The sequence below is a fragment of the Mobula hypostoma genome, unplaced genomic scaffold (genome assembly GCF_963921235.1).
Source record: "Mobula hypostoma unplaced genomic scaffold, sMobHyp1.1 scaffold_83, whole genome shotgun sequence".
In the NCBI taxonomy this organism is placed as follows: domain Eukaryota; kingdom Metazoa; phylum Chordata; class Chondrichthyes; order Myliobatiformes; family Myliobatidae; genus Mobula; species Mobula hypostoma.
The window spans coordinates 153,866-164,779 of record NW_026948186.1 but is presented as its reverse complement, the minus strand read 5'-3'; the positions used below and the strand labels follow the sequence as shown (position 1 = coordinate 164,779).

Genomic DNA, 10,914 nt, shown 5'->3' with positions numbered 1-10,914 from the left:
CACGCCGGGTGACCGGTGCCAGGTGACGTGGAGAGGGAGGGTGGCTGAGGACCTCCCCCCTCTTCCCAGCTCCGCCGGCCCGTGGGATCGTGCTGTGCTCGTGGGCTCCTCCTGTGCCTGTGGGATCTTCCTGTGCACGTGGGATCTTCCCGTGCGCAAACCACTTCACTGGTGCCAGCTGAAGCGGAGAGAGAGGGTGGCTGAGGACCCCCCCCCACCTGTGCCGGCCCGTGGGATCATGCTGTGCTCGTGGGCTCCTCCTGTGCCTGTGGGATCTTCCTGTGCACGTGGGATCTTCCCGTGCGCCAGGCACTTCACTGGTGCCAGTTGAAGCGGAGAGAGAGGGTGCCTGAGGACCCCCCCCACCTGTGCTGTGCCCGTGGGTTCGTGCTGTGCCTGTGGGATCTTCCCATGCACACGTCCTTGGCTGGGTGCGGAGAGGGTTGCGTTCGGAGGCGGCCGGTGGGGGGGGGGTGGTCGTGAGTGCCGGTGGAAGGGGGGGTAGTGAGGTGATCGAGGAGGTTTAGACGGCCCGCGCCCCCGACCCCTGGGATCTCGCCGAGCCCGCGGGATCCTCCCGTGCCCGTGGGATCTTCCTGTGCGCCCGGCGGAGGCGGGTGAAGTCCTTGGCCGAGCGGAGGAGCCAGGCCCGCAGCTCCCGCAGCAGCCAGAACCGCGAGAGCTTGCGGAGGAAGGCGGAGGGGGCCGGAGGGGTAGGGGGCGGAGGAGGGGGTGAGGGCGGGGTGGGGGGTGGAGGGGGGTCCGGGGGGTGCCCCAGCGAGCTCAGGGCGGCCCCGATGCCCAGGCTCAGCCCCTGGAGCCCGGCGCGGAGGTGGAGGAGGGCGGTGTGGAGGGAGGGGCGGCCCTCGCCTCCCCCCCAGTCCTGGCTCCCTCCGCCTCCCTCCTCGTCCTCCTCCAGCGAGGACAGGCAGGTGAGCAGTAGCCGGTAGGCCCTCAGGTTCTCCCAGAGCCGGTGGCGGTCGTCCAGGCCCCGCCAGGCCCCCACCTCCAGGGTGGGGGACGGGATGCGGCCGGGCCCTGCCGCGCTGCCCCCTCCTCCCGACGGCCCTCCCCCGCCACTCGGGCCCGGCCGGGGTGGGTCGAAGTCCGGGTTGTCAAAGGGGGGCCCCAGGTACTCCATCTGTGTGGGAGAGACAGAGAGAGAGAGGGGGCAGTTGTGAGCAACAGGGCCTCCATCTGGTCCAGAAATACCCCTCCCTTGAACCCTTTACCTCTGGCCTCCAACCCTCCGGACTAGACTCCGATCCCTGACCTTTCACCTCTGACCTGAGCTCTGACCCCTTACGGGCTCTTGAACTAAGTCACGACCCCTGACCTTTCACATTGACTCTGCCCTCTGACCCCCACCCAAGCCTTTCATCTGGTTTCAACCTTGAATCCTAACCCAGTATCTGTCACCTGAAGCTGAACTCTGCCTCCTGACCTTTCAACTTGACAATGCCCTCTGAACGTTGACCTTTCAACTAGCCTCAACCCCCCCGACTTGAACTTTGCCCCCTAACCTTTCTGATTTGCCCCACCCTGACTCTTGAGCTTTCAAACGGACCCTGCCCGCTGTCCTTTCCGCCAGTCGCGACCTTGTCTTCTTTACCTTCAGCCTGAGCCCATCCTGTCACCCTTGACCCTGCAAACAGACTCAACACTGAACTCTAACCCTTTACCTTTCAACGAGGCATGGCCCTATTCTCTCACCTCTCACCTTTCAGCAACCCTTCCCCGACCCCTGACCACTCATTTGAACAACGTCCTCAATCCCTTTGACCTTTCAATTCAACCTGCTCATCTAAAGCCTGAACATTCAACAGGACTCTGCCTTTCCTGACTGACCCCGCTGACTAATCTTTGACCTTTCAACTCAACGCCAACATATGACCTTTCACCTTAATCCCCATCCCCCAACCTCACAACCTGATCTTGTCTTCCGACCTCTGACCCCCGTGACCCAAAGCAGCTCTTCCCTTTGACCCCTCAATGGGACAAGTGCCAAGAGAAGTTCAAAGTGAATCAAAAAAGAAAGACCTGAAGTGTCCTATGAAAGATCATCAGAGAAAGATCATTTAGCTGAGTCTAAAGGAGAGGTCAGAACTGGGTCAAAGTTCAACTGAGGGTCATTGGATTTTCAATGGGGCCAGAGACAGGGCAGTCAGGACATTTTGGGGTCACACGGGGGCCCAGCAGATGATTAGCCGATCAGGACATGGTGTCGTGGTCAACAAGGGCCAGACAGAGTCATCCAAAGGATCAAGAAAGTCTCGTCTGAATGTCAACAGGGTTCAGGCCCTGTGAACTTTGTGGGAAAGGGGGGGGTCAGAGTGTAGGTCAAAAGGTCACCAAGGGGTCAGAGAGGGGTCATCGAGAGAGTGGCAAGGCAGGGGTCAGAGGTAGGTGAAAGGTCATTGAGGGATCAGGGAGGGGTCAGCAAAGGAGTTCAAGAAAGGGGTCAGGGTCAGGGAAGGGGGTCAAGTGGAGGGTCAGGGAGTTGGAGAGAGGGTCAGCTTCCAGAATGGGGCTTGGGAGAAAGGGGCCAGGTGTCAACAGAGAGGTTAGGAGAGGGGTCAACGGTCAGAGTAGGGGGGGGTGTCAAGGAGCGAGTCAGAGGTCATGGGGTCGAAGGTCAGGGGCCAAGGGTCAGGGATCAGGGTTCATGGAGAGGGGTGGAAGGCAGAGACAGTCCCGTCACCCTCCCATTTCACCCCCCGGGGGCCGGGTACTCACATAGCTGACGCTGAGGGCCTGCACCTGCCTCTCGAGGTACTTGGTGAGGTGGTACGAGCGGAGGATGGTAGCACCCACATCCGGGAAGCCGAGCGACGGTGAGAAGGAGAAGGCCAGCAGAACCAAGAGATCCAACCCTGACGGAGGGGGAGGAGAGAGACTGGTGAGAGAGAGAGACTGGGGAGAGAGAGAGAGACTGGGGGAGAGAGAGAGAGACTGGGGGAGAGAGAGACTGGTGAGAGAGTGACTGGGGGGAGAGAGAGACTGGGGTAGAGAGATTGGGGGGAAAAGAGAGAGAGAGACTGGGGAGAGAGAGACTGGGGGAGAGTGAGACTGGGGGAGAGAGAGACTGGGGGGAGTGAGATGGGGAGCCGAGCGACGGTGAGAAGGAGAAGGCCAGCAGAACCAAGAGATCCAACCCTGACGGAGGGGGAGGAGAGAGAGCAGCGAGATGGTCAGAGGCCAGGGTGGGTGGAGAGAGACTGGGGGAGAGAGAGACTGGTGAGAGAGAGAGACTGGGGGAGAGAGAGACTGGGGTAGAGAGATTGGGAGCGACGGTGAGAAGGAGAAGGCCAGCAGAACCAAGAGATCCAACCCTGACGGAGGGGGAGGAGAGAGACTGGTGAGAGAGAGAGACTGGGGGGAGAGAGAGAGACTGGTGAGAGAGAGAGACTGGGGGAGAGAGAGATTGGGGAGAGAGAGAGACTGGGAGAGAGAGACTGGGGGGAAAAGAGAGAGACTGGGGAGAGAGAGAGACTGGGAGAGAGAGACTGGGGTAGAGAGATTGGGGGCGACGGTGAGAAGGAGAAGGCCAGCAGAACCAAGAGATCCAACCCTGACGGAGGGGGAGGAGAGAGAGCAGCGAGATGGTCAGAGGCCAGGGTGGGTGGAGAGAGACTGGGGGAGAGAGAGACTGGTGAGAGAGAGAGACTGGGGGAGAGAGAGACTGGGGTAGAGAGATTGGGAGCGACGGTGAGAAGGAGAAGGCCAGCAGAACCAAGAGATCCAACCCTGACGGAGGGGGAGGAGAGAGACTGGTGAGAGAGAGAGACTGGGGGGAGAGAGAGAGACTGGTGAGAGAGAGAGACTGGGGGAGAGAGAGATTGGGGAGAGAGAGAGACTGGGAGAGAGAGACTGGGGGGAAAAGAGAGAGACTGGGGAGAGAGAGAGACTGGGAGAGAGAGACTGGGGTAGAGAGATTGGGGGCGACGGTGAGAAGGAGAAGGCCAGCAGAACCAAGAGATCCAACCCTGACGGAGGGGGAGGAGAGAGACTGGTGAGAGAGAGAGACTGGGGGAGAGTGAGATGTGGAGAGAGAGACTGGGGGGAGAGAGATGGGGAGCCGAGCGACGGTGAGAAGGAGAAGGCCAGCAGAACCAAGAGATCCAACCCTGACGGAGGGGGAGGAGAGAGACTGGTGAGAGAGAGAGACTGGGGGAGAGTGAGATAGGGAGAGAGAGACTGGGGTAGAGAGATTGGGGGCGACGGTGAGAAGGAGAAGGCCAGCAGAACCAAGAGATCCAACCCTGACGGAGGGGGAGGAGAGAGAGCAGCGAGACGGTCAGAGGCCAGGGTGGGTGGAGAGACAGGGACTGGGGGGGTGAGGGGGAGAGAGAGACAGAGACATTGGGGAGAGGGGACAGAGAGACTGAGGGAAAGAGAGAGAGACTGGTGAGAGAGAGATTGGGGAGAGAGAGAGACTGGGGTAGAGAGATTGGGGGGAAAAGAGAGAGACTGGGGAGAGAGAGAGACTGGTGAGAGAGAGAGACTGGGGTAGAGAGATTGGGGGGAAAAGAGAGAGAGAGACTGGGGAGAGAGAGACTGGGGGAGAGTGAGATGGGGAGCCGAGCGACGGTGAGAAGGAGAAGGCCAGCAGAACCAAGAGATCCAACCCTGACGGAGGGGGAGGAGAGAGAGCAGCGAGACGGTCAGAGGCCAGGGTGGGTGGAGAGACAGGGACTGGGGGGGTGATGGGGAGAGAGAGAGAGAGACATGGGGGAGAGGGGACAGAGAGACTGAGGGAAAGAGAGAGAGACTGGTGAGAGAGAGATTGGGGGGAAAAGAGAGAGGCTGGGGAGAGAGAGACGGGGAGAAAAAGTGGGGAAAAGAGAGAGACTGGGGAGAGAGAGATTGGGGGAAGAGAAAGAGACTGGGGAGAGAGAGTGGGAAAAAGAGAGAGATTGGGGAGAGAGAGAGACTGGGGGAGAGAGAGACTGTGGAGAGAAAGTGGGGAGAGAGAGAGACTGGGGGGAGAGAGAGACTGCGGAGAGTGAGATGGGGAGAGAGAGAGACTGGGGAGAGAGAGAGAGACTGGGGAGAGAGAGAGTGGGGGAGAGAGAGACTGGGGGAGAGTGAGATGGGGAGAGAGAGATGGAGAGAGAGAGACTGGGGGAGAGTGAGATGTGGAGAGAGAGACTGGGGGGAGAGAGAGACTGGGGAGAGTGAGATGGGGAGAGAGAGAGACTGTGGAGAGTGAGATGGGGAGAGAGAGAGACTGGGGAGAGAGAGACTGGGGAGAGAAAGAGGGGAGAGAGTGATACTGGGGAAAAAGACACTGGGGGGAGAGAGAGACACTCAGGAGAGAGAGATTGGGGGAGAGAAAGTGGAGAAGAGAAGGTCTTGGGGAAATCTCTCTCACTTCATCCCCTCCTGTCTCTCTCACTCACACAGGCACAAAAACCATTTTAAAATTCCACACCGGATTAAAGCAACCAGGTTCTCCTGTCTGAACCTCCTGTCCTCACACATTCCTCCTGTGTTCCTGCTCACGCCTGGATTACCCATGTCAGATCAGGAATCCTGGTACAGTCCCCCCACCCCACCCCACCCCATGGGGGAAGAGCAGGACGCAGGTGGGGAGCGGGATGGAGGGTGAGGGCCGGGGGGGGGGTAGCTCTCTCTCACACACACTCACACACGTGTAGATGTCAGGATAGACGACGAGACCGTATGGATTGAGTGAAGGAGAGAGAGCGAGAGATGGGGAAAGTGGGACAGAGGAGAGGAAGAGGGATTGTGAACGGTGGGGGGGGGGGAGAGAGAGAGCTGGGGAGTGAAAAAGGGGGTGAGGTGGAGAGAGAGAGAAGGAGGGGAGAGCGGGCGGAGGGGGGTGAAAGAAAGGAGCGAGAGAAGGGGGATTCGGGATTGGAGAGAGGAGCGGGAGAAAGAGGGAGAGGGGAGGAAGTAGAGAGGGAGGAGGGAGAAAGGTGGGAGGAGGGACGGGAGGAGGGAGGAGGGAGGAGGGAGGAGGAGGTGTCTGTCGGCCGGGTCCCGCGCACATACCTGCAGCGTACATGGGGACCGGCTGCCTTGGGCCGAGTGCGGATCGGGCGCTGCGCCGGCGAGACGGCTCCGCGGCACGGCTGACGCATAGGTCTCACCGCACTCTGACGGTATCCCTCCCTCCCTCTCTCTCTCCCTCCCTCCCTCCCTCTCTCCTTCCCTCCCTCCCTCCCTCTCTCTCCCATTCACTTCATCGCACTGCCGGGATGTACCTAACCGCCCCCTGGTCAAACCACCAACTCGCCGTCCGGGACAGAGTTAACGTCAAAAAAAAAAATCACATCCCGGGACGAAATGCGGACTCAAAGTTTCCCAAAGTTTGCAGACTTTCATTTAAACTTCGCCAACTTTCCAAACTTCTCGCAAAGGTGGTTCCCGAACTTCACTTAAACTTCGCAAAACTTTCACCGAACTTTTCAAACTTCTGGCAAAGGTGGTTCCCAAACTTCACTGAAACTTCGCAAAACTCTCACCGAACTTTTCAAACTTCTGGCAAAGGGGTTCCCAAACTTCATTGAAACTTCGCAAAACTTTCACCGAACTTTTCAAACTTCTGGCAAAGGGGTTCCCAAACTTCACTGAAACTTCGCAAAACTTTCACCGAACTTTTCAAACTTCTGGCAAAGGGGTTCCCAAACTTCACTGAAACTTCGCAAAACTTTCACCGAACTTTTCAAACTTCTGGCTGAGGAGTTCCCGAACTTTATTTAAACTTCGCCAAACTTTCCCCGAACTTTTCAAACTTCCAGCAAAGTTTTCGAGAACTTTTTCAAACATATCCCCCCAGAGTTTGCCGGTGAACATTTTACCCTCGGGCCCGACCGTCTGGTGGGACTCGCTCGCCTCCCTGCCCTCAGGTCGGTCCGGCGACCACGAGGTGGGGGTGTGGGTGGGAGCGTTTGGTCCTGTAACCGGCAGACAGCGGCGGGCAGAGAGGCTGAGGGAAGAGACGGTATGGGTTAGCGAAAGATACGGGGGGGCGACAGTGGTGCTGGAGACAGTGAGAAGGTGAGAGAGAGAGAGAGACAGAGAGGGAGGGAGGGGAGATGAAGAGGAGAGAGGGATTGAATGATAGAAAAGGTGGGGGATGGAAAGAGAAGGGGGAGTGAGGGATGGTGAGAAGAGTAGAGAGAGAAAGGGGGTCAGGGGGAGGAGAGGGGGATAGAAGGGTCGAGAGAGGGGGAAAGTGGGGGGGTGTTGAACAGAAAGGCAGCGATGGACAGGGCGAGAAAGGGGAGGGAGAAAGATAAGACAGAGGTGATGGAGACGGGGAGGGGTGAGGGGAAGTAGGGAGGGAGTGACGGAGACGGGGAGGGGTGTAGGGGAGGGAGGGGGTGACGGAGACGGGGAGGGGTGTAGGGGAGGGAGGGGGTGACGGAGACGGGGAGGGGTGTAGGGGAGGGAGGGAGTGACTGAGACGGGGAGGGGTGTAGGGGAGGGAGGGGGTGACGGAGACGGGGAGGGGTGTAGGGGAGGGAGGGGGTGACGGAGACGGGGAGGGGTGTAGGGGAGGGAGCGGGTGACGGAGACGGGGAGGGGTGTAGGGGAGGGAGGGGATGACAGAGACGGGGAGGGCTGTCGGAGACGGAGAGGGGTGTAGGGGAGGCAGGGGGTGATGGAGACGGGGAGGGATGTAGGGGAGGGAGGGGGCGACGGAGACGGGGAGGGGTGTAGGGGAGGGAGGGGGTGACGGAGACGGGGAGGGGTGTAGGGGAGGGAGGGGGTGACGGAGACGGGGAGGGGTGTAGGGGAGGGAGGGGGTGACGGAGACGGGGAGGGGTGTAGGGGAGGGAGGGGTGACGGAGACGGGGAGGGGTGTAGGGGAGGGAGGGGTGACGGAGACGGGGAGGGGTGTAGGGGAGGGAGGAGGTGACGGAGACGGGGAGGGGTGTAGGGGAGGGAGGGGCGACGGGGACGGGGAGGGGTGTTGGGGAGGGAGGGGGTGACGGAGACGGGGAGGGGTGTAGGTGAGGGAGGGGGTGACGGAGACGGGGAGGGGTGTAGGGGAGGGAGGGGTGACGGAGACGGGGAGGGGTGTAGGGGAGGGAGGGGGTGACGGAGACGGGGAGGGGTGTAGGTGAGGGAGGGGCGACGGGGACGGGGAGGGGTGTAGGGGAGGGAGGGGGTGACGGAGACGGGGAGGGGTGTAGGGGAGGGAGGGGGTGACAGAGACGGGGAGGGGAGTAGGGGAGGGAGGGGGTGACGGAAACGGGGAGGGCTGTCGGAGACGGAGAGGGGCGTAGGGGAGGAAGGGGGTGACGGAGACGGGGAGGGGTGTAGGTGAGGGAGGGGGTGACGGAGACGGGGAGGGGTATAGGGGAGGGAGGGGTGACGGAGACGGAGAGGGGTGTAGGGGAGGGAGGGGGTGACGGAGACGGGGAGGGGTGTAGGTGAGGGAGGGGCGACGGGGACGGGGAGGGGTGTAGGGGAGGGAGGGGGTGACGGAGACGGGGAGGGGTGTAGGGGAGGGAGGGGGTGACGGAGACGGGGAGCGGTGTAGGGGAGGGAGGGGGTGACGGAGACGGGGAGGGGTGTAGGGGAGGGAGGGGGTGACGGAGAAGGGGAGGGGTGTAGGGGAGGGAGGGTGTGACGGAGACGGGAGGGGCGTAGGGGAGGGAGGGGTTGACGGAGACGGAGAGGGGTGTAGGGGTGGGAGGGGGTGACGGAGACGGGGAGGGGTGGGAGGGGAGGGAGGGGGTGACGAAGACGGGGAGGGGTGTAGGGGAGGGAGGGGTGACGGAGACGGGGAGGGGTGTAGGGGAGGGAGGGGGTGACAGAGACGGGGAGGGGTGTAGGGGAGGGAGGGGGTGACGGAGACGGGGAGGGGTGTAGGGGAGGGAGGGAGTGACGGAGACGGGGAGGGGTGTAGGGGAGGGAGGGGGTGATGGAGACGGGGAGGGGTGTAGGGGAGAGAGGGGGTGACGGAGACGGGGAGGGGTGTAGGGGAGGGAGGGGGTGACGGAGACGGGGAGGGGTGTAGGGGAGGGAGGGGCGACGGGTGTCGGAGACGGAGAGGGGTGTAGGGGAGGGAGGGGGTGACGGAGACGGGGAGGGGTGGGGGGGAGGGAGGGGGTGACGGAGACGGGGAGGGGTGTAGGGGAGGGAGGGGGTGACGGAGACGGGGAGGGGTGTAGGTGAGGGAGGGGCGACGGGGACGGGGAGGGGTGTAGGGGAGGGAGGGGGTGACGGAGACGGGGAGGGGTGTAGGGGAGGGAGGGGGTGACGGAGACGGGGAGGGGTGTAGGGGAGGGAGAGGGTGACGGAGACGGGGAGGGGTGTAGGGGAGGGAGGGGGTGACAGAGACGGGGAGGGGAGTAGGGGAGGGAGGGGTGACGGAGACGGGGAGGGGTGTAGGGGTGGGAGGGGGTGACGGAGACGGGGAGGGGTGGGAGGGGAGGGAGAGGGTGACGGAGACGGGGAGGGGTGACGGAGACGGGGAGGGGTGTAGGGGAGGGAGGGGGTGACAGAGACGGGGAGGGGTGTAGGGGAGGGAGGGGGTGACGGAGACGGGGAGGGGTGTAGGGGAGGGAGGGGATGACGGAGACGGGGAGGGGTGTAGGGGAGGGAGGGGGTGACGGAGACGGGAGGGGCGTAGGGGAGGGAGGGGTTGACGGAGACGGAGAGGGGTGTAGGGGTGGGAGGGGGTGACGGAGACGGGGAGGGGTGGGAGGGGAGGGAGGGGGTGACGGAGACGGGGAGGGGTGACGGAGACGGGGAGGGGTGTAGGGGAGGGAGGGGGTGACAGAGACGGGGAGGGGTGTAGGGGAGGGAGGGGGTGACGGAGACGGGGAGGGGTGTAGGGGAGGGAGGGGATGACGGAGACGGGGAGGGGTGTAGGGGAGGGAGGGGGTGACGGAGACGGGGAGGGGTGTAAGGGAGGGAGGGAGTGACGGAGACGGGGAGGGGTGTAGGGGAGGGAGGGGGTGACGGAGACGGGGAGGGAGGGGGTGAGGGAGACAGGGAGGGGGTGACGGAGACGGGGAGGGGTGTAGGGGAGGGAGGGGGTGACGGAGACGGGGAGGGGAGTAGGGGAGGGAGGGGATGACGGAGACTGGGAGGGGTGTAGGGGTGGGAGGGGTGACGGAGACGGGGAGGGGTGTAGGGGAGGGTGGGAGTGACGGAGACGGGGAGGGGTGTAGGGGAGGGAGGGGCGACGGGGACGGGGAGGGGTGTAGGGGAGGGAGGGGCGACGGAGACGGGGAGGGGTGTAGGGGAGGGAGGGGCGACGGGGACGGGGAGGGGTGTAGGGGAGGGAGGGGGTGACGGAGACGGGGAGGGGTGTAGGGGAGGGAGGGGGTGACGGAGACGGGGAGGGGTGTAGGGGAGGGAGGGTGTGACGGAGACGGGAGGGGCGTAGGGGAGGGAGGGGTTGACGGAGACGGGGAGGGGTGTAGGGGTGGGAGGGGGTGAGGGAGACGGGGAGGGGTGTAGGGGAGGGAGGGGGTGAGGGAGACGGGGAGGGGTGTAGGGGAGGGAGGGGTTGACGGAGACGGGGAGGGGTGTAGGGGTGGGAGGGGGTGACGGAGACGGGGAGGGGTGGGAGGGGAGGGAGGGGGTGACGGAGACGGGGAGGGGTGTAGGGGAGGGAGGGGTGACGGAGACGGGGAGGGGTGTAGGGGAGGGAGGGGGTGACAGAGACGGGGAGGGGAGTAGGGGAGGGAGTGGGTGACGGAAACGGGGAGGGCTGTCGGAGACGGAGAGGGGTGTAGGGGAGGAAGGGGGTGACGGAGACGGGGAGGGGAGTAGGGGAGGGAGGGGGTGACGGAAACGGGGAGGGGTGTAGGGGAGGGAGGGGGTGACGGAGACGGGGGAGGGGTGTAAGGGAGGGAGGGAGTGACGGAGACGGGGAGGGGTGTAGGGGAGGGAGGGGGTGACGGAGACGGGGAGGGAGGGGGT

The 10,914-nt window shown here is 63.2% G+C and overlaps 1 protein-coding gene across 1 annotated transcript; it reads right to left on the bottom strand.

Annotated features, from left to right (window-relative positions):
- Positions 1–523: 523 nt before the first annotated feature.
- On the bottom strand, positions 524–6,031 carry clcf1 (cardiotrophin-like cytokine factor 1). Its single transcript, XM_063039390.1, has 4 exons — positions 6,019–6,031; positions 2,737–2,873; positions 1,092–1,141; positions 524–1,046 (listed from the first exon to the last, which is right to left on the bottom strand). Exons 1-4 carry the CDS (start codon positions 6,029–6,031, stop codon positions 524–526), a joined length of 723 nt encoding a protein of 240 aa, XP_062895460.1.
- Between the last annotated feature and the right edge of the window lie 4,883 nt (positions 6,032–10,914).